Source organism: Asterias amurensis, chromosome 15, assembly GCF_032118995.1.
Source record: "Asterias amurensis chromosome 15, ASM3211899v1".
NCBI classification, from domain to species: domain Eukaryota; kingdom Metazoa; phylum Echinodermata; class Asteroidea; order Forcipulatida; family Asteriidae; genus Asterias; species Asterias amurensis.
The window spans coordinates 14588686-14611999 of record NC_092662.1 but is presented as its reverse complement, the minus strand read 5'-3'; the positions used below and the strand labels follow the sequence as shown (position 1 = coordinate 14611999).

Sequence of the window (23314 nt, the reverse complement as noted above, 5' to 3'; positions counted from 1 at the left end):
AAGAAACAATATTGTCATCACTTATTTCTTTCTGTGTGTTCTGTGTCAAGTAAAAATCGCTTTTTTAATTTTTTTTTGTATGGTTTCATTTCTGTAAAGCTTATGATAACTTAATCCACATAGCGCCCGGTCCTATAGTTGGAAAGACGAGAAAAGATCCCGACCACCCTCAATGGAACTGGGAGTAACGCCTACCCCCCCCCCCTCCCCCACAAACAAACCTTTATTAATTTGCAAAAAAATAGTTAATGGCCTGACGTTTCGACCCTAGCAGAGTCTTTCTCGAAGGCTAAAAAAAAAAAAATTGATCTACTGTTTCACAGATATTTGTTTGTTTGTTTGCTTGTTTGTTTGTTTGTTTGTTTGTTTGTTTGTTTGTTTGTTTGTTTGCTTAGATGATCTTCCCATCAAGGGAACTTTGCAAACAACTCCCACAAAGGACTATCAACACCAAGCTGGCAACAGCCACTCTCTCTACTTGTAAACGAAACAATAACAATGTCACGTGAATGTGATCGGTGATGGTGTGATCCGTTTCTAAAAATAGATCTGGAAGGCGCACGGTGCCCAGTAGTATACATGGGATAATTGTTGGTTACACAAGAAAAGTAACCAGTCTAAAGTCAAAAAAGGAAAATTTGTAAAGAAGTAGAGAAATTTCTTGAAATTACTTCTAAAATTATGTAACCATGGCAGCCGATACTGCATACTTTTTACTACAGACTGAGATAATTCAGAAATGGCAATATTTTACCGTCATTTTGGTATCGTTGTTTGTTGCTGTGGTCGGCGAGTGGCAGTTTTTAGCGAGCGGGAGCCACCATTCAACGAGGCCGGGCATTGAGAGCAAATCACCCCACGAGAATGTCGCGTACCGTCCGGTCATTCTAGTACACGGTGTCTTTGCTGTTAACAATTCGCTGGCTGGTTTAAGGCAGTTTATTACACAGGTAATCACTCGTTGTTGTCGCATTTTAGTCAGCATTATGCATGGATTATACTACTTTTAGCCTTATAATTTCTAGAAGTAGGACTAGGATTATAAAAGAAACTTGTAAAGTTTGTTTGTTTAATTAAAAATATCTCTTACAATTTTTGGAATCCCAATTTTTACATTACACACTACACAGTCACACCATGGAGGTAAATATTTTGGGTACGAGTTGACTTGGGTACTAGCCCACCTTGTTCAGCTTTTAATGGCAACAATGTGGGCTAACTTGGGTACGAGTTGACTTGGGTACGAGTTGACCCGTTTTGGGTAGGTAGACCTCCATGGTTACATAGATAGTGTAGTGTCAAATTACTCCTACTATACTAGAACTATGAGACGAACATGGCCGAACGAACCTCATAGTTCTAGGGAGTAGTGTCAAATATGATTGTACTGTTTGTAATGATTATGTACTAAGTGCAGTTTTTGTTGTTTTTGTATCGTGCATTAAATCGTATGACTATATATGACTCACACAAGGAAAAACACAAAATATTTATTTGAGTTTATTTCACCATTGATTTATTCCTAAAGTTCCTGTTGTGTTACTGCAGTGCAAGACTTCCTCGTGTTGGCACTATTCACACAATAACAACATGTTATGTTACCGAACTCGTTAGCTAAAAGGGTCCGCTATTCTTTCAAAAAAGTCACACCCACTTTCTCCATGCTCACAGTCACTCACATTATTTGATCGTGGTGGTTGTGCTGTAAAAATTGTACTGCGATTTAGCTTCCTGTTTTTTTTTTTGTAATAATTTTTCAAAAATGGTTTTTAAGGTCTGTGCTCCTGCTCTGCAAATAATCTGCAGGATTATTCTGGTGATGTGCTGTCTCCAAAATGTAAATTTAGAAGCAGTACAAACGGTGTACAAACCTGTTATTTTGGTTCATGGATTGTTTGGTAAAGCAAGCTATCAGGAAGAGCTTGAGAACATGGTACTGTTGGTAAGAACTTTATTTATTCTTTGCTAACATTGGATTATATTTTGTTGAATTTTTGTATACATGTGTCTTGTAGTAATATTTAAAGACCTGCTTGAGCTTCAATTTGTAAAGCCGCTTTGTTGCAGCGTGGAGGTATAACAAAGCAAACTCCCAGACATGACGTCAGCGGAATTGAAGGAATTGAATCACAACTGAGGTTTTTTTTTTTTTCACAGATTTGTCTGTTTCCCTCTAAAAAAAATATGCAAGCTTCCTCATTCCTCATAGGCCTACTCTAGTTCTCAGGTTAAATGAAACCATAAACAAAGCTCTTGGTGTTTGCCTATTAGGATGTTGGGTCGGATGTCATTTTGGTTTCAGAACTCAGGGCTGTGAAGTTGTACTACATTATTTTAGTCGAGCTTTGAAAGTTTGCAGCATGATTTCCCTGCTCTGCAAGATTATTTTGGCACTATGCTGTATGAAAACGGCATGCCTACATCTGGATAATGAGGTGGTTTTTAGACCTGTCATCATTGTCCATGGAATTTTTAGTCGAGCCAGTAAAATGCGACACCTAGAAGAGATGATATTGCTGGTAAGATGAAATAATAAGTTTTTTTTTTTCACAGATTTGTCTGTTTCCCTCTAAAAAGAATATGCAAGCTTCCTCATTCCTCATAGGCCTACTCTAGTTCTCAGGTTCTGTAAATGAAACCATAAACAAAGCTCTTGGTGTTTGCCTATTAGGATGTTGGGTCGGATGTCATTTTGGTTTCAGAACTCAGGGCTGTGAAGTTGTACTACATTATTTTAGTCGAGCTTTGAAAGTTTGCAGCATGATTTCCCTGCTCTGCAAGATTATTTTGGCACTATGCTGTATGAAAACGGCATGCCTACATCTGGATAATGAGGTGGTTTTTAATGCGACACCTAGAAGAGATGATATCGCTGGTAAGATGAAATAATAATTTAGTGCTTTGCAGGTACTGTTCCTTATTGTATGTATGATAAGTCTCGTTTGGTCTTGGGATGTGAAAGAATATCTTGGACTGTTGTTTTGAGAAAATAATTGTTGTTGGTGAATTTATTGTGAGAAAAATTAATTATCTGTTGCAAACTGCTTACCAACCAAACAGACCTACACTGTATGGTATTGCAAAAAAAGAGTTAATAATCTGACGTTTCGACCCTTGCAGAGTCTTTCTCAAAAGCTATAAATGACAGCATTTCGTGGTTTTCTTGTGTGAACTAACTTATTTTTTCATCCCCAGGTGCTTTCATCAATTCAAATAAAGTTCAATCTACTTGAGACTGTTGTATAAGGTTTGGTATTTATACTTCATTAAAAAAATCGTTACAAAAACATGTTTTTTGTTTTTACTTTATAGGCACATCCTGGCACCAGCGTTACATCGATTCCTTTATTTGAAAATTTACAAAGTGTGGAACCATTATGGAAACAAGTACCCAAGTTTGCCGCTGCTATGCGTCCCATCATGCAACAGGCTCAAGATGGCGTTATACTCATCTGCTACTCACAAGGTAAGCTTAGCTCGATTTCATAAAGCCTGTAAGCACAAAGAAATTGCTAAACAAAGAAGAGTATTGCTTAACAGAAACAGGTTACAAGCCAAAATTACATTAAGTTTACCTTGTTCAACATGGTTCAACAAAGGTAAACTGTTGTGACTGGTGCCCGACCCATTTTTGCTAAGCATAGAACTTTAAGCTGGGCCCGATTTTGTAAAGCCTGTAAGCACAAAAACTCGCAAAGCATAGTAAAATATTGCTTAACAGAAATTGATTCCCAGCCAAAATTCCATTCCACCATTCTTTGCTAAGCATAGAAATTTGCTAAGCAGTATTTTTTTGTCAGCTTTATGAAACTGGGCCCTCGGAATCAGGTAACAGGCACCTTCCTGACCTTATGATTTGTTTAGCATTGTCATTTGGTAGTAAAAGTTTCCTCATAGACGATGTGACCTCTGACGTCACTCGAAAACCATAACATGATTCGCACGCATACCGCCAGGTAAAACCTTTGTGTTTTGGCAGCCAGCTAGAAAGTATACGCAATCTTACCATGACTACGCGTCTATTTGCTCGGCCAAACATGACGTGTACAGTGTTGTGTCAACAGAGGGTGGTTTGAATGTAAACATAGGTCACATCGTCTGTAATGAATGTAGTTTTTATTATGTTATTTTTAATTTTTTGTCTATAGGTGGAATCATCTGTCGCGGAATTCTGGAGACAATGTCCGATCATAATGTGCACACCTTCATTGCTCTGTCGTCACCACAGATGGGCCAGTATGGAGGTAAGACTACCCAGTCTGTTAATTTTGGTTTTTACAGCCATTATACACTTTCGGCACAGAAAAAAAAAAAAAAAAGTTCACAGATTTACAAATAACTTACAGGGTTTACAGAAGGTAATGGTGAAAGACTTCTCTTGAAATATTATTCCATGAAATGCTTTACTTTTCGAGAAAACATTAAATCAATTATCAATTTTCGTTGTCGAGAATTACAGAGTTATTTTAAACACATGTCATGACACGTGCGGAAACAAGGGTGGGTTTTCCCCGTTATTTTCTCCCGACTCCAATAACCGATTGAGCCTAAATTTTCACAGTTTTGTTATTTTATATATCAGTTTTGAAACACGAAGTGTGGGCTTTTTGACAATCATGTTTACCGAAAGTGTCCAATGGATTTAAGTAGGATTTGAAACTTTGCAGGGTGGAAATACAATTTGGAAAGGTTTGTGGTAACACCATTTAATGACTAAAATGTCTAAAATGAGTTGGGGTGGTTCTGAAAAGATTTGTTGGTTTCAACTCGACGCTTCGATCAGTATGCTCTGATCGTCTTCTGGAGAAAGCTGGATCAGAAGACGATCAGAGCTTAGTGATCGAAACGTCGAGTTGAAAGCAACAGTTTTCAGAACCACCCAATCTAATTTTGTTTTTTTCCTTTACACCAATGTGTGTTAGCAGTGTATGCTTTCCCGAGTTTTGTAAAAAAGAAATCACAGGCATGCTACTCGGGTGGGATTCAAACCCCAATTCTAGAGCAGTTTCTTACCAACTAGACCACAGAGATAGCTAGAGGCAGTTCAAATATTATATTTAAGCAGCGGGTAAAGCAGTGCTAGATGTTAAAGTTGCATTAAGATAAAGAATATTAGTTTTGGTTTCTACTGTGCGTTAGCACTTTATGCTCAGTACTTTCCGGAGTTCTGTGGAAAAAAAACACAAGCAGGCAGTTCAAATCCGGCTCTATGAAATTGGGCCCTGGAATAGTGTCAACAAATAAAGTATTGAATGATGTTATGTCCCTTTTAGTTTCACCAATTTATTGACATGGTAAATTAATCAATCGTTTTATCTCTACTTTATTTCCTCAGATACGTCATACATCCCGTTTCTGCCAAAACTGAAAGCAGATGTTTATAAGTAAGTTTAACTCTCCAATTACATCCTCGTGTAATAAATAGGTCACATAACCAAAGTTTCAGTCTTGGTGGCCCGTGAGTGCATTCTGATTTTCTGAAAGGGAGGAGCATTCAGTGGCCTTCCCCCTTTTTGATAAACCTTTTGTCATCTTGGCATAGTGGTATCTTTCCATGCCTTCCATCTCTAGGATTCTAATATTAATAATATTTGAGTTTCTATACCGCTTTTTAACTGCCGAACCGGTGTCTCAAAGCGCTTCAAATTCACTCCTTAAACCATCTCAGCTCCCTTGGGAGTATACAGCCTTGAGCAACAAATGCGCTACTCGGCTAAATCAATCACAAGAACCGTCTCTGCCCTCACAGGTCTCCATTTACCCCTGGGTGGAGAGAAGCAATTATAGTTAAGTGTCTTGCTCAGGGACACAAATGTCACAACCCTGACTCAAACCCACACTATGCTGAACTGAAACACAAGAGCTTGAGTTTGGTACTCTTGTCCGCTCAGCCACGACACCCCACACCCTGGTTCGAATCCAGCCCAAGCACTAGGTGGATTGGGTTTCCAGTCCCTCCCAGACTGTGTGGGTTTCCCTTGAATAAGTCCCTGGGTAATTGCTCCCTCATCTGAAAGTGAAACTTCCTTCCTTCCTTGTCTTCTCTCCATTGGGTTCTTGGCTAGTACAGTTATTTGGGGTTATCCCCATCATCTAAAACTGAAACTTCCTTCCTTGTGATCTCTCCATTTGGGTTCTTGGCTAGTACAATGATTTAGGGTTTTCCACCCACATCTAAAACTGAAACTTTTTTTGTTGTCTTCTCTCCATTTGGTTCTTGGCTAGTACAGTTATTTGGGGTTTTCCCGAACATCTAAAACTGAAACTTATTTCCTTGTCTTCTTGCCATCAGGTTTTCGGCTATAATACAGTGGTTAAGTTCAATTTTCTGAGAGTCCTTGGCTTCACAACCAGAATAAACAAAATGGAATGAAACTTTAGACCTGCATTTTTTTTATCTGAATGAACTGATTACAATAAAACAATAACAAACTTTGAAGTACTCCAAAAGAAGTAAATTATCAAAGCTTTTCTTCTACATTTTACTTTGCCCCATTTGCCCTCCCCATTAAATTAATCTGGTAATGCCACTGCTGGAAAAAAAACAAATTGAGTGGTTTGAAAAAGACAAATTGACAAACTTCCGAACAGACTGTATGGATATTTTTTTCTTTTCTTTTACTTACAGATTCTGTTACCATGCTCTTGGTCAACATGTTTCCATATGTAACTATTGGAATGGTATGTGTTTTACAAAACTATTACAATTGTACATGCAGCCTTTTTCCTTTTGTAGCTTATCGGTTTTTTCCTCTCGATTTATTTCAAGCTCTTTGGGTTTTTTTATTTAGGAAAAACACAATAATATTTCTTTGTCAGTTTGAGTTGGACTATTTTTTTTTTTTATGCAAGTTGCCAGACACACAAGACCAGGAGGCCACTTCAAGGTGTGGGCTACAATTATTTTATTCCAGAGGCCGTTGCCACGTACTCCTGGGGCTGAAACAGGGTTACCCCTTTTACAGTCCATACTAAGCTTGGGCGATATCGAATTATTTTATTCACGATATATCGCCGACAATATATCGCGATATTCGATATAATCGCGATTAATTAAATTTCACATCATCAGTCTTCAAACTCCCAGTGAAAGTTGTAGAAGAGACAGTCACAGCATAAGAGAGGTGTTCTAATGACCTATTCTTCTGGTTTTACTCCAAACCTATGGGGTGCAAGATGTCTCTGCTAGAAAATACATCCCGATATTGCGATATTTAATCGATTATCGCGATATATCGCGATATATCGATATTTCGATTAAAACCAAATCGATCCGATATCGAAATCGTTTCAAAGTTTGTATCGCGATAATATCGTGATATCGCCCAAGCTTAGTCCATACGTATGTAGGCTTGGGTATCATCAATCCGAAGCCTGGCCTGTAGAGCAGAAAGCACTACCTCCTTAATTTTACGGTGCAAGTGTCACGACCAGAGCTTGAATCCGGTACTCTTAACCACTCGGCCACGTCACGCCACAGACAATCATGCCAATCATTTAGTTATTCCATTTACTTATAGTCTTAGTATAGCCATACAGTTCAGTTGTTATAATAAAGCATTGCGTATATTTGACCAAAGAGAAGATATTTATATGAATTTTATTAGTTTGTATAATCACCTATCCTTATGCGACACCCTCATATTGTAAGTGATTACTACCAAATCAGTAATTTTATACAAAGTTTTCTTTTCTTCCCCCCCCCCTCCCCTTTCAGATCCTCATCATCAATCTTTGTACCAGAAAGGCAATGACTATCTTCCAGTCCTTAACAATGAGACATTGAGCACCAACAGCCAAGGTATTATATCAATAATTATAATAGCAACAATTGTATTTCGCACATTTCCACCGATAGATTGTCCATGGCGCCTACAATAGTACAATACAAACATACATTGTCCTTCAACATCAGGGCCAAATTTCATGGCTCTGCTAACCGTAAGCACAGAATCAGCGCTTACAGAAGCAGGGAATTCTGTGCTTACGGCAAGCCTATTTCACGGGTTAGCGGCTAATTTTGGCATCTGTGCGTGCGTACTCCACGTTACTAGGCATTCTACGCTTACAAGGCTAGCGCAGAAATTCGGCGCTTGCAAGTATGCGGGGAACGTGATCATAAGCGCAGAATTCGGCGGTAAGCAGAGCCATGAAATTGGGCCCAGGGCTGGTTTGCGTAGTGGTTTCTTTCCTAGCCTTCCTCCTCTAGGACCCCGGTTCGAATCCCATCGGGGCACTACATGGATAGGGTTTTCAGTCCTTGACTGGCTGTGTGGGTTCTTCCTGGAATAATTCTCTGGTTTTTTTCCTCTCACATCTGAAAACTGAAACTCTCCCTATTGGGTTCTTGGCTAGTACTGCGATTTAGTTTGCTTTTCCAAGAGTCCACGCTGACAACTAGAACTGTGCCACAGAATGCTCTTGTTCATCCAAAATCTTGCTCAAAATAGTTTCATTATGAAAAAAGTGAATGTTAAAATTAATACAGTTAGATTAATTTCAGGATTTTGAAATCTTGTGGATTTGTTTGATTTATTTGGTTGTTTATGGTAAAAAAAAAATTCAAATAGTTTCCTTGTCTGAATATTAACAGAGTGGAAGGCTAATTTTCTGCGTTTGAAGCAAATGGTTATGATTGGTGGGCCGAATGACGGAGTCATCACCCCCTGGCAGTCAAGGTGAGAATTATTATGTGATGGCCTCTGCAAAAAACGAGTCACAAGGGGGCAATTGACTTAATGGGTTTTATACACAGCTGAAAAGAGCATACAACAAGCTTCATTTTGACATATCTTACACACTTGTGTGATGTTTGGTTCAAAAGTTATGACCTTTTGAAAAATAGAATATGTCACAAACCCATACTGGGGAAACGACCCGTTTGATAAAAACATCAACTGTTGATGTCTAGGGGATGAACAAAAAGCACTCTTTAAAGGCAGTGGACACTATGGTAATTACTCAAAATAATTATCATCATAAAACCTCACTTGGTGAAGAGTAATGGGGATAGGTTGATAGTATAAAACATTGTGAGAAACGGCTCCCTCTGAAGTGACATCGTTTTCGAGAAAGAAGTAATTTTCCACGATTTTGATTTCGATGACCTCAAGTTTAGAATTTGAGGTCTTGAAATCAAGCTTCTAAAAGCACTCAACTTCGTGTGACAAGGGTGCTTTTTTCTTTCATACTTATCTAGCAACTCTGACGACCAATGGAGCTCAAATTTTCACAGGTTTGTTATTTTATGCATATGTTGATCTACATCAAGTGAGAAGACTGGTCTTTGACAATTACTGATAGTGTCCAGTGTCTTTATTTGATTCCTCTTTTCTTGTTTGCAGCCATTTTGGATTCTATGACAACAATGAGAACATTGTGGAAATGAGGGACCAAGAGGTATGTTATAAATTGAGAACAAATTTTATTTCACACTTTCACGGCATGTCATGGCCAAGCGGTTAAGAGCACCGGATTCAAGCTCTGGTATTTGATCAGCAGGGTGTGGCTTTGGATCCCGGTTGTGACACTTGCTACATAAATTGGGGAGGCAGTGCTTTCTGCTCCACCGGCCAGGCTTTGGACTGATGATACCCAAGCCTACATCCGTATGGACTGTAAAGGGGGTAACCCTGTTTCAGCCCTAGGAGTAGGTGGCAACACCTTGAAGTGGCCTTCAGGCATTGTGTGTCTGCCGAGAGTGAAGCATCTTGTAGTAATAAATCCACTGAACACAATCCTTTTGTTCCTTGAAGAAAAGTTCACAATCTTGTCAAACATCCTGCAAAATATACTGTTATGAGGTCTTGCATCATTTCATTTGTTATAAAAAAGCTGTAATAATTTAAGACTATTTTGTTAAGTGACAACATCCACAAACTGTTGTCTGTATTTTTCAGTGTTTACTCCAGGGCACAATTTCATGTAGCGCTACTTCGGCACAAAAGCTAGCTTAGCACAACAAGACCATGCTTACCAGAATAAGGTTACCATTCCACATAGCATGTCCAATGTACAACCTGTGACTGGTACCCTGCTTACTTTTGCTCAGCAAAAACATTTTAAGCACCGCTTTCTGCTAAGCAGGTCTATGAAATTGGGCCCTGGTTTTAATTATGTGATTGAGTATTTCAAATCAATTTAAAAAACTAAAGATCCTGCTATGTCTATTTTGTAAATTTACTTGATTCTGTTTTTATGTTTTCAGATATACAAATATGATTCATTCGGGCTTCGAACTCTGGACAAACGGAACGCTCTGAAGACCTACAACGTATCCGGTGTTATGCATACTAACTGGCATCGCAATCAGACTGTATTCGATAGTTGCATTGAACCATGGCTCTCTTAATCTACCTTCTGTTGGCGGGACGGCAAACCATGAGGTTAGAGCATTTTATACCTTTGGGTTTTGCGTTAATCCCAGGGAGCGAATTTCATTCAACAATTTTGCATAGCAAAACAATTAGCGTGAACGTATTTGGTGCACACTGAATGCCAATAATGAGCAGCTGACACATTTTTTGTAGCATTTTGCTCTACTATACAAGGGAAATCGCTAAATGTTAACAGAATTCAACTGAAAAGGAGCGTCGTAATATAATCTGTAATAATAATTTGAATAAACTTCTGGATGTGCCTTCCGTTAATTTTACCACACAGTAAAACGCTTTCTGCACCTTGCACTGTCAGTTACTTATTCACAGACAACTTATCACCCCATTAATTGCATGAATTCCTTGTATACTTTCCTTTGAAACAACAATCAAGTATAATTGTGGCCTAGTGGATAAGAACACCGAACTCAAGCTCTGGTGTTTCTGATCAGCAGAGTGTGGGTTTGAGTCCCTGTCGTGGAAACTTGTGTCCTTAAGCAAGACACTTAATCATTATTGCCCCATTCTTCGCATGGGACATAGAGCGGAAGGTCAAGTGTGTTGTGTAATGCACATTAAAAAAAACCAGTGTACTTATTGTGAATAGAAGGGTTGGACACGGTATTCCTGGTTTGATTGGCTGCATATTGCACCACAGCACCTTGTTCACAATTACATGGTATCTATGACATGAGCCATTGCCTGGTGAGGTATCAATATATATTTGGTTTGCGGTAACACCATGTATGTTTCTACTTGCCATGTAGAGTTTGTTCTTTAGAGAACTGTTCTATATTCTACCACCACTGAGTAGATTTTTCGGAAAGTTCGGCAGGCTTTTGACTGCTATCTGGGCGGAGGGTAGAAAATCGGCTGGGACTATGTAAACGAATAGGTATTATACTTCACGTATCTCCACATTATCTTGTAGGAAAATACTAACAGCACATAGGGACATCACGGTGATATGCGCTATATAAGAATCGGTATTTATTCAAAATTATCAAACACTGTGTCATCCTGCCGATAAAGAACGTAGCATCAGTAACAAAATGACTGGTAGGGAAATAGTTTCCAGCGTTGATTAAAAGTTAAACATTTATGTGTAAGTCTTTTCACAATAAATGTGATTCAGGGTTTTTTTCTCATAAAAGATTTCATTTGAAACTTAACTTCCGGCGAAGCCTTCTTAAATCATGTAGTATTTTATATTCAGTTATAGTTTTGTATTACTCAGATTTGGATAAGTAGTTTACTCTTATCAAAGTTTGTACAGTTTTGGGTATGAAGTTTTCAGATTTATCTATATCAAATATTAGTTGGTTTGTTTTATTATAAAAATAGTTATCCAGAGTGTATTTTGTTAAACAAAAGTTTAAAATTATTCAAGACAAGTGCGGTTTTTAATCAAGTTAAATCAACATTTTATGCTGATGAAAGATTTTATAATTATTTGTAAATGTCTGAATTGTTTCCATTTTTTGGAAACTATTTTTTTTTTTACAAAATAAAATAAGATAATTTTGATAATTTCATATAATATGCAAGAATTTGTAAATATGACAATGTTTGTGGAGTTTTTATAGAATAAGTTTTTTTCATTTATTGGTTTAGTCTTTTTAAAAAAATGAAAATGTACTGTAAAGTCAAAAAATTATGTTCATTGTTGTCTACAAAATATTTACCGGTACTTAAAGTTATCTGGGGTTTTTTGTACAAAATGGTGACTGCAACGTTCCGATGACCCCACTTTCCAATAATAGCATTACGGTACGCAGGTATGATACTCCTCCTACTTAAAGGCAGTGGACATTATTGGTTATTACTCAAAATAATTATTAGCATAAAACCTTTCTTGGTAACGACTAATGGGGAGAGGTTGGTAGTATAAAACATTGTGAGAAACGACTCCCTCTGTAGTTTTTGAGAAAGAAGCAATTTTCCACGAATTTTATTTCGAGACCTCATATTTAGAATTTGAGGTCTCGAAATCAAGTATCTAAAAATGCACAACTTCGTGTGACAAGGGTGTTTTTTCTTTCATTATTATCTCGCAACTTCGACGACCGATTGAGCTCAAATTTTCACAGGTTTATTTTATGCATATGTTGAGATACACCAAATGTGGAGACTAGTCTTTGACAATTACCAATAGTGTCCAGTGTCTTTAAGTCTGATCTTCGATTTCTGTTTGCTCGTGTGTTTTATTTCAATATATTTAGGCAAGAGGTATGTATTTTTCTGCTTTCAAAGTGTTTGTTGTGCAATGTTTTATTATAGCATGCTGCATTTTCAATTCTGTAGTAAGCAATTTGAGAAAATAAAATAAAATTACAGTTTGTTTCAAAGTCTTGTATTTTGGTTGCAGATAATTGCCAGTAATAGTCCTATATCTTACCTCTTTAATTATAAGAATGAAAAGAAAAAAAATTGTATTTAGAAGAGATCGTGGTATTTGAAGACTGGTACAAGCCCATTGCAGTAGTTCTATGGCTGAGACAGAGGTCCGAGAGTACCAGTGTTGAAGTTAAGACCTTAAAGTCCAAAACCATGTCATCCTCATCCGAGACCAAGACCAGCCCGATCGATGCACTTCCAAGACATTTGCAGGCCGAGCGGGAGACTGAGACCGAAACCACACAATAATTCTTGAGACTGTCTCGAGTCGAGACTGTCTTGAGCCAATATCACAGTGCTGTTTATTGGAAGCAAATTTTCGTGCTAACTTTAGCAGAAAAATTTGCTCAAGCATGAGCGTATTTCACAGGTTGCGCGTTCACCATGGATTTGCATTGTATGTCACATTTTTGTTCATACAGTAAGCGCTGGAGGGTTAGCATACCTTTCCAGGTGTTAACGGTTAGCAACGCTACAAAATGGATACTCTCTTAGTAAGCACAAAATCAGCCGTTAAGCAGCTCTATGAAATTGGGGCCAGTCTCGAGACCTACAACACTATAAAGTACAGTTGGTTCTTTGTTTAAATATTGTTTTTTAAGAATTCACAGTAGATACCTTACTGCCATGCCTGCATGAGCCCTGGTTTACAAGTTGATAAATGATAAATTGATAAATGATAAGTTTTTAAAGAGGTCGCCCCAACCTGAGCTCAAAATCATCTATCGAGGCCGACACTAGTCTAAGCGGTCCATCCCTCTCTAACACTTTGCTTTATAGAGACAGATAGGCACAGCTGATTGAGTCGTCATGGTAGTGAATGACCAACAATTGATGAGGTTTAATATTTAATTATTCACCCACCCCAAACACATCAACATAGCAACACCTGATATGACAACTTGTTGATTACCGTGTAATTCCTAATATCTGTGTTGCTAAGGCATTATTAAAATGTATTGCGCCATTTCTACATATTCGGAGTAATTATTCGTCAGAGTTATTCAAATAATGAGGGGACGTTTATTTGTTCGGTCGCATTGTGCCCTACTTGGACTCTGTACGTTTTATTGTTGCTATGTAAACATGAGACCGTTTCAACATTCACAAACTGAGAGTTTGGGGCGTGTCTCTTCATCTATGCAGGAGTTGATTTGCATATTTATAATCGTAAGCTGATACTGCCAAGGTCTACACTTAGGGGCCAATTTTTTTTGCCGAAACTGCTTTGATTGGAAACAATATTGTCAACAAAATAAAAAAAGAACTTTCATTACAAACTGACATACTCTGATTGAAACATTTAATACTTATGTTCAAAATATACAGAAATGTAGAAATTGTGTCTTCTTTGGCATTCTCATACACTAATTCTTGTTTTGAGTTTTGATATACGGAAAAAAATGCTACTATTGTAGTGAAAATATGAAATAAATAATTACTAGACGGGTGTCTGCAGACTCAAGGTTCATATTATATAACAAGACCATCAGACTCTACTCCAACTGAAATGTTTTTCTTGTAAGTTCTGCATCAACCATATTTCAGCAAATAATCACAAAACTAACAATCTTCTGGTGCAAGCCACAAGGAACTGACTCTTGTCGACATTTAAAATTAAAGTGAAAAAAAATAAAACTTCTGCTCGCTCGGTGTGAAACCAAATTGTACATTTGATGTTGAATACTTAAATAAATCTGATGTAATACTTTATTACTAACCATACTGGTCCCAATTTCATGGCTCTGCTTACCACCGAATTCTGCCCTTACAATCACCAAGCCCAATCACCAATTGTTCCCTAACTGCTAATCTGTGAAATATGATTGATAATAGCGCAGAATTCCCTGCTTTTGTTAGCGTTGATTCTTTGATAACGGTAAGCAGAGCCATGAAATTTGGTCTTGGTTAGGGTAAGAGTCTCTAAATTGCAATCCCACTTCTGACACCGAATCATCCAGCAGACTGACAATTAGGAGAAGTCCCGCTTCCCACAGAGCCATTCTGCTTGCCGGCAACATCAGTCCTTTCATTCTCAGAGTCTCTGACCTCTTCAACTTTGACCTCTGTAGGGCTGTCATTAAATCTCACTCTTACATGTCTTTTCTCCTTTTCATTGTTTTTCTGGCTAGCTTTGGAGTCATCCTCATGACCTTTGACATGTTCATGAATATTCAAATTCGATTGAGAGTTTGTTTCAGGACTCTTGTCTTCACATTTGTTGTCCATGGAGTGCGGTACATAACCATTCACATCTGAAGCCTGAGTTTCTAGTTGATCTTTGGTGTCCTGTAGACCTTTCAGGCTAGAGTTTCTGGAAGTCTCTTCTTCTGGTACGGCGAAAGGAAGACTTGATTTTGCATTTTCGGTTTTGTTTCTAGCATTGAGCGTTGGTTGATCTGATCCTTCACTCAGAGTTGAAGACGATCCTCTTTCACTTGCTACAAAATAAAAAAATAGATGCACAAAATGAAATTGGAAAATAGAATTTGCTTTTGCAAACTGCTTACCAACCGAAAGGACCTTTGGTATCCACGCAAAAAAATAGTTTGGTCTGACGTTTCAACTCTAGCAGAGTTTTTCTTGAAGGCCTTTTGAGAAAGACTCTGCAAGGGCCGAAACATCAGGCCATAAACTATTTTTTTTAGCAAAACAAAATTACTTACAAATAACACAAAACGTAGCCCTTATTTTGCTGGGGTTGAAACGTCAGGCCATCATGATCAACTTTGTTTCCTAATTAAAAACACTTTAAACAAAATTGTTTTCTAACCGTGAAAAAACAAGAATTTCAGGCCAGTATTATGAACATTTCTTTTCGTTGCTTTTTCAATAAAATCATAGAACCCATGTTTGGGACGGAAATTTTCTGTTCATGATGTGGACATCTTGACATTTTACCCTTGCATGCACATTTTTTTTATTTTTTTTTTTTTTTGGGGGGGGGGCGATAAATTTATCAGGACACATAGGGGGTTGTTGGTGCGAGTTGCGACCCTAAAAAAGCAAATCACAATAGCTAGCGCCATAAAGTCCTCTTTCCATTTCAAAAAACTGTGCGCTCATGCGATCTTTATTCTTCATTTTACAACTCATTTCATGAAAGGATATAAACTGGTCCCTGGCGACAAGAATGACACGCATGAAAGATACAGCTATTCCCTCTAATTCACAGATTACTGAAAAGGTGTTTGTTGAAAAGCGAAGACAAAGTAGATTAATTTCTAGAGGGTCAAAACGGGAATTTCCCTTAAAAAGCTCCAGCGTTTTGTTACTACAGCTCAATCAGGCCTATTTCTGACTCACAGATAACTGAAAAAGGTGCTTGTTGGAAAGCGAAATAATCATTTACTCCCAAGGCTAAAAAACACAATGATTGAACAGACCTCTTTTGTCCTGATTATATGGGACTCACTACAAAGTAGATTATTTGTATGAGGGTCCAAACGGGAATTTCCCCTAAAAAGCCTGTCTCCTTTATAGGGTTTTATTGCTGCAGCCCATAGTCCAACCACCAGAACTAATTAGGCAATCGGCAAACGATAAAGTCCAATTGGATCGAGCACTTTGATAACATCAACTTAATTTCACAACAGCAAATGAAAAAGACATTTTGGTCCAGATTTTGTCAAATGATAACACCTTGGTTGATACAATGTAAGTTAGTCAAAACCCAAAACCCAATTATTGTTTACTTTGAATGGAAAGAACAAAGGTCTACAAGCTTTAAATAATGATCCACATTTATTTGTTTTATTTTTAAATTTGTTATGTTTTATTTGTTTGGTTTGGGTTTGTGGTTTTTATTGGGGGGTGGCTGGTTGAGTTCTTTCAAAACCTCAAGGATTATTTTTTTGTGATTTTCAACCTTTTAAACTACCGTTCTAGCTGATTAAATTAACTTTACTGCAAATAAAAAGCAGCTTGTCGACAGAAGTTCTGTGTGTTTGACAACGGTTTTTAGATTTGTTTGTTTTTCTGTTACCTTAGCAACAACCACTTGGAGCGTATTCATCTATTTTTATCGCAAACCAATGAAAGAAAATTCTGTCTTGTCGGAGTAGGTCTTCAACAAAAGCCGGAAATGTTGTGTTTTTTCTTGTACAATGAATGAACAGGAAATGTGGTTGTGGTTTACCTGTGTACTATTAATGGCAAGGTCGAATTATAAATCGATGAAAATAACTTAATATTTATTTCATTAAATACATCCCCAGAGGCTTTTACGAAAGAACTTCCAAAAAGCTTGCTGTTTATCCCTCTAGAGCACAGGCATTGGTAATATTTGTTGATTTTTTTTCAGGAAAGAATTCAGAATTTATTTTTTCAGAAACAGCAATAAATTGTTGGTTTTTTTTAGAGTTGGAGATTTTATGTTGTAGATTCCCAGAAAAAGTCTATTTGGCCCCATACATTTTTCTTTGACCCTCTTTCCTTAGCAGATATTACTCTCTTAATGTAAAAGAAGGTGAAATTTCACTCTCTTGTCCGAGTGGTATCACTTTCCCCACTTTTGAGAGTGAAAGTCAATCTGTTTCATGCTTTTTGAGTGAAATTGGAATGAACTTGAATCTAAATCGAGTTGAAAGTACCCATCTTCCACTTCAAAAAGAGTTGTCCACCATATGGCTCTTTACAAGAGTGGTATGGCAGACAAAACAAAAACTCTTTTACATTAAGAGAGTATGGTTAATTTACATGACATTTCCTCACAGGTAGATATGCATACTGGAAAACTGGAGAACTAGAATAAATTTAATACCTTTGTTTACAGATTACTGTAAACTGCAAAACACAATTACAGACTTAAAATTCAACCTGCTGACAAAAGATTATAACATTGGGTTAAGGCCACACGCCTAAATATAGTCAGTACTTGTTTGTATAGGAGCTGTTTAATTAAGGCTGACTATGGCATGGGGTCGGGATAGTTATTTTTACCAACATATTGGTTTCAATGCTGCAGTGAGCCAACAAGCTCTTTCTGTTTCAAGTCACTGTGGCATGCCTTTGTGTTTCAATGTTTACTTATAATTCTGAGAAGTAGGCCTATGCAGAGGTATGCATTTTAACCTCATATAGGAACAAAAGAGATTGGTGTTAATTTTTTTGCTTCGGGATGAAGTATTTCATTTTTGTTTTTACCCTTACAACCATGTGTATTCAGCACTGCAAAATGCAGTACTTGCTGGAGCTGTGAGAAAAAAACACAGGAAAACCTCTCAGTGGGATTCGTTGCAGTACCAGTAGACTTGTGGACAAGTCGTTAAATCGGCCTTATGCACTGAGATAGTGCTCTCGCGAGATTATTGCTCTCGCGCGAACTGATGGCTCCCCGATTTTGACTCGTCGAAATCGGGGAGCCATCAGTTCGCGCGAGAGCAGTGATCTCGCGAGAGCACTATCTCAGCGCGTGGGGCCGATATAACGACTTGTCCACAAGTGTACAGTACCAGCTGCCACTGCTAGTGTGGTGGTCTAGTAGTAAGACATATCTACTCTAGCAATGCAAAGGTCAGGGGTTCGAAACCAACTCGAGTGATTTGCCTGTGAATTTCTTTTTCACAGAACTCGGGAAAATCACTGAGACACAGTGCCTCATTTCAATCAGTGTAAGGGTTAAAAACCAAACTATAAAAGAGATTGGAGAAATTATTTTTAGAATTTAAATGAACTATTCCCAAGTCTGACTTAAATCAAGGGGAAGGGGGGGGGTGGGTATCATGGGTATTACTTATTTGACATACCGTTAGTAGAGCCGTTCATAGCCGAGTTAATTAAGAATCCTCGCCCTGACCGATAAGATCTCTCTGTTGATGTAGTTGACATCATCTCCTTCTCTGCTAATGTGTTATAGGCCATCGTCTAAATCAAAAAAGGAATTAAATTAAAAGCTAATTTATAGAAGACTGATGTAATTTAAAACGTGGACACTCTACAACTGTCCGTTATTGATTGATTTGGGAATTGTAATTAAGTTTAAAACAGCCTAGCTTGTTAGACCACGGAACTTTTTATAGCTCCATGGTTATAGACAGGGATTTCTGTTGATTCTGTCTGTTGACCTTCTACCCAGGAAGCAATGCTCAAGTTGCTTGGTAATCACTCTTAAAAATTAATGGCAATAATACTTGGTTAGAAGCCTAGATGGAGCAGCTTTTGACAGTATACAGCATTTTGAAAATCATTTCACTTTGAAGCAGTGTGGTTGCGGTAAAATTTTTCAGTTTTTTTTACCGCAAACAAATTGAACCTGAGAAGGGTTACTGACAGTAACGTCTTTCAGGTCGTGTGCCATGTATTCAAATTACGGACTATTCTTCTGCATGGCCGAATCGCTTCGGATTTTCAAGTGATATCTCAAATACGAAATCACCTTTTGACATAGTTTTTTTTTCACAGGTTAGTAGGGTTAAAACAAGCAACAGTTCCAAAAACCAACCAAGGTATACTTTGCCTTTAAAAGTCATTGTTTTTCAGGAGAGTCACTGACTGACAAAAAAGTCTGAAATTGGACTCAAGATCTTAGGAGATACATTACAATGATGGCCTTTCAACCTCTTGATAACCCCTGGAGTTATAGTTAGATTCAGAGGAGCTTTGGGGGACAATATCCTCCGTGCTAATGGAGAAAAATACAGCATCCATTGTTTACAAGACTTCAAAATGTCTGAATTCAGATAAAACAGTCATCCCTGTTTTTATTTTACCTGTGCGAGTTTGTTGGCTTTAGCATGGCGATCTGTGACCGACTTGTTCCGTCTATTTCTTGCTTCATCCCGAGATATGAGATCACCTCTTAACGTGTTCAGTGAAGGAACTGGTTGAACTGTGGGGGAAAAAAACGCAAAAAACTTTGAATTATGAGTCTCTGAGAAACATCAAACTGAATTTAAAAATCTCAACTGCCCCAAATAAAACATTAACTAATAGTTTGGTAGAGATACTTGACAAACCCAATGCTCTAAAGTTTCAGACTTGGAAGAGGAGTGATCGACCAGGGGTCGATTTAAAGGGATTGGGTACTTTTTCAAAATGTCCATAGATTTACATTAAACTTACAGGGTTTGAAGATAATGATAGTGGAAAGCTTCCCTTCAAATATTAATTACTGAGGTGCTGTAGTTTTTTAGGAATGAGTAAAACAATGTCATGAAAATACGTTTGTAATGCTTAAAATTAAAATTATTTTCATGACACTGTTTTACTCATTTCCCAAAAACTACAGCACCTCAGCACGTAATATTTTCAGGGAAGCTTTCTACTATCATTATCTTCAAACTGTGTAAGTTTAGTGTATATCTGTGGACATTGTGTTTTTTGTCCTACAAAAAGTCGTACACCCTTTAACAAAGACCTAAGATTGTACTTTCATGGGTGAAAAATGTTGTAATCCTGTTAAAGTTCAACTGTTCAACAGAATGAAATACAACACAAGTCATAAACTTGTTTATTTTTGCAAAGCTGGCCTAACCTACGTGACAGGCTGGGTGTACATTGTCTATAGCAACAACTGCTATGGGCTAGTAAACATTAACTCTCAACATGCCGTGTGGGCTTCAGTCAGAACATACAAAGGATCAACCGAGTCTTTAAAGGAACACGTTGCCTTGGATCCGACGAGTTGGTCTATACAAAGCGTTTACAACCGTTTGTTATAAAATGCATGGTTGGAAAGGTGTTTTAAAAGTAGAATACAATGATCCACACAAACATGCCTCGAAATTGCGTGGTTTTCCTTTTACTTTGCGAACTAACACGGTCGGCCAATTATGGGGGTAAAAAATTTGACTCTCATAATCGACGAGGTAAAAGGAAAACCGTTTAATTTTGAGGCATGTTTGTGTGGATCATTGCATTCTACTTTTACAACATCTTTCTACCCATATGCATTTTATAGCAAACGGTTACAAACGCTTTCCAAAGACCAACTAGACCGATCCAAGGCAACGTGTTCCTTTAACGTTATTCACAGCTGCTTTCATTTAGTACTAGTTTGTCATGTGAAAGTAAATACAGGAACAATTTCTTATGTTTTACCTTATTATGAGGCTGTATAAATTATTGTAAACAAACTTTGCAACATATTTGCTTATCTTTTTCAGACGTGAATAACAAACTGTTTAGTAGGCCCCTATTAAAATGTATTAAAATTTGATAAGTTAAAATCAGTTAACTGAGGTCCTTTGCTTAACTTTAGCGTAGTTGCAAAATGTAGAAATAAAAGATTGTGCAAGGAACTTAGAGAGTAGACAAAATTGTTGTCCTTTCACACAAGGTACAATTTGTAAAATGTTACTACCATGCTACAATTGAGCAAGGGACCCTTGCTAAATTTCTCTTGTGTGAAAGGGTTTCATTAAAGTCTTGAGGCAAATAGAAGCCAACAGTTTACTAGATGACAGTTGACTGGTCGTGCAGGTGGGCTACTTTACAAACAGTTAGGCGCAAGGCCTGGTATACATGATGTCCTAACGCACTTTTGTAAAAAGTTAACAAGCAAATACAAAGTTATAATCTCCATAGTGACATGTCTGTAAGCTCAGCGCACCCTTGTCAACCTTATCGGGTCTCAATCCAAAGTAAATATGATCGCTTGCTGTTGAATATAGCTGGACGCTGTGTAAACTGATCGTGTGTGAATTTCCATCAATTAATGGACATCATAGCTTTATTGACTGGTGGAAGTGTGAAATATGCATATTAGTGGAGAGTAGGGATTGGATTAAAGACATCCTCAGTATTCAAACTAACTTAATTCAATGTTTAGATAACTGCTTAAACTGAGCATGTTTCCTGGACATTGAATTACAGTTACATGGAAAATGCTGATATTTGAGTACCCATAGTTCTGGGTGGTGGAATTAGAGTAAGATTTTGGTTGTTTTGTATTTTTGATACATACAATTATAGACCTTTAATTGTATGTATCTTTTAAAGCTTTTAAAAAAGCTTACAATGGTGGGCAAAAGTATGGGGCAGCTAAAGCAAACAAGTACCTAAATGAATCACCAGTAAAGTATGACAATTAAGGAACTTAAGCACAGACAAGGTCAAAATTTACACATAACACTCTCAATAATTTATGTATGTCAATTTTATGTTGTTGTGATATCTCAACTAGTTCTGTTGCTGCTTCTACAAATTAACTCCATAAATAATGTGCACTTCATTAAATCAGTCATTTGGTTGCTGTAGTAAGAATCATTTTAATGCAAAGTAACAAAAAATGGATGAAAGATAAACAAATTTCAGTCATCAGATTATTTGAGCTACAACATTCCACATTAAAATACATAATTAAACTATGTTGACAGTCTTTTTAATTTGTAAACCAAGAATACAGAGTGGGCGTGTTAATTGGATTATTTATTTACAGTACAATCAGTTATTGTTTTATTATTTATCTTTTGGTTAAAAGCGAAAGTCATTGTATAGCCAAAAGCAAAATTATTCTTCGATTGTGCACCACACGCAGTAGAACAATATTTATAACTTATAAGTTGCGATAATCGTTACCATCCATCCACTATCATAAACGACGGTCGACATATGGAGGATGAAGGGTTACGATTATCACAACTACTTAAATACAAAGTTATTTCATTTTTCACTTACCCTTGCTGTTTTTTCTATCAGCTGCTATCGATGCAATACATCCCATCCTCATAGCCAAATTGTCAATGTTCAATTCCGCTAAAAAAAACTACATTCTAATTTAACTGCTAATAATCAAAGAAGATAAAACAAGTTCAGCTTCGAAAAGTGTTGCGAAATACTACGCGGATAGCGTGTCTACCGTAAAACCACACGCGGGAAAAATGACACTTTACACCCAGGAACTTCTGCTGGTAGTACGGCCTCGCTCTGTAGTTACCGGTGAAATCTCGCAATAAACGGTCCAAAGAAATTCCGTTATCAAGCAATCAAAACTCCACTGAAAGACCCAGTGACAGGTCTACGCCAGTTCCGTGTTCAATAGGACAAAAGTTTGGCAACTGAACAACTTCTGAGTGCAGTACAAAAGCTAAAATCGGACAAAGATCAGAGCATTTTAATCCCCGTACGTCATCAAGTCACACGTCATTCAGTTCTGCGTGTAAATCCGTGACTGGGCGGCCGGATCGATAACGCACAACAAGTGTGTGTATTTATCTGCGCATTCTACACGTAGTGCCCGGTTGTCAATCAAGCAGTGTGGCGCAACAGGTGCGCGTGTTGATCTTACTCTATGATTTGATCATGGATGATTTGATAAAACCTGTAAGCACATACAAGTCTAACTTTGCATAGTTAGGTTACCAGCCCTATATAATTACTTTACGTTTGCGTTAGTTTTTGTTTAGCACAGAAAATTGTCAGGATTTTTTTCTGCTTCATTCGATTTTGGGAGCAAATCGGTTAGCGAGAAACACTTATTTTTCTGGGACAAATGATTTTTCTGGGACAAATGATTTGATAGATTTTCAAGAGGCTGAAAGACTTGAAAATTCAAATACAGTTATAGTATTTTAGTATAAAAAAATTAGTATAAAAAAAAT

At 37.4% G+C, this 23314-nt stretch overlaps 2 protein-coding genes across 4 annotated transcripts; one reads left to right on the top strand and one right to left on the bottom strand.

Moving 5' to 3' along the window:
* The first annotated feature begins 632 nt into the window (after positions 1-632).
* Positions 633-12724, top strand: LOC139948054 (lysosomal thioesterase PPT2-A-like). 3 transcript variants are annotated; one of them, XM_071946056.1, is made up of 9 exons: positions 633-950; positions 3313-3466; positions 4149-4244; positions 5336-5384; positions 6629-6681; positions 7718-7801; positions 8594-8678; positions 9345-9399; positions 10208-12724. In XM_071946056.1, exons 1-9 carry the CDS (start codon positions 690-692, stop codon positions 10349-10351), a joined length of 981 nt encoding a protein of 326 aa, XP_071802157.1. In that variant the 5' UTR covers positions 633-689; the 3' UTR covers positions 10352-12724. The 3 variants fall into 3 exon arrangements, with proteins under 3 accessions (XP_071802157.1, XP_071802158.1, XP_071802159.1); XM_071946057.1 differs by lacking the exon at positions 633-950 and adding an exon at positions 1413-1942; XM_071946058.1 differs by lacking the exon at positions 633-950 and adding an exon at positions 2023-2519.
* An 860-nt stretch (positions 12725-13584) lies between these two features.
* LOC139948484 (uncharacterized) lies at positions 13585-22880 on the bottom strand. Its single transcript, XM_071946640.1, has 4 exons — positions 22392-22880; positions 19484-19602; positions 18521-18638; positions 13585-15214 (listed from the first exon to the last, which is right to left on the bottom strand). The coding sequence occupies exons 1-4, from the start codon at positions 22441-22443 to the stop codon at positions 14727-14729; spliced, it is 777 nt and encodes a 258-aa protein (XP_071802741.1). The 5' UTR covers positions 22444-22880; the 3' UTR covers positions 13585-14726.
* Between the last annotated feature and the right edge of the window lie 434 nt (positions 22881-23314).

What these genes read in the sequence shown, in the direction of transcription:
- LOC139948054 (XM_071946056.1), top strand. Translation starts at nt 690, where the DNA reads ATGGCAGCCGATACTGCATACTTTTTACTACAGACTGAGATAATTCAG. An exon ending in CATATGTAACTATTGGAATG is followed by an intron (nt 6,682 to 7,717) that starts GTATGTGTTTTA and finishes CTCCCCTTTCAG; the next exon opens with ATCCTCATCATCAATCTTTG. An exon ending in ATCACCCCCTGGCAGTCAAG is followed by an intron (nt 8,679 to 9,344) that starts GTGAGAATTATT and finishes TCTTGTTTGCAG; the next exon opens with CCATTTTGGATTCTATGACA.
- LOC139948484 (XM_071946640.1), bottom strand. Translation starts at nt 22,443, where the DNA reads ATGAGGATGGGATGTATTGCATCGATAGCAGCTGATAGAAAAAACAGC. An exon ending in AAGCCAACAAACTCGCACAG is followed by an intron (nt 18,639 to 19,483) that starts GTAAAATAAAAA and finishes TTTTTGATTTAG; the next exon opens with ACGATGGCCTATAACACATT. An exon ending in TATGAACGGCTCTACTAACG is followed by an intron (nt 15,215 to 18,520) that starts GTATGTCAAATA and finishes TTTATTTTGTAG; the next exon opens with CAAGTGAAAGAGGATCGTCT.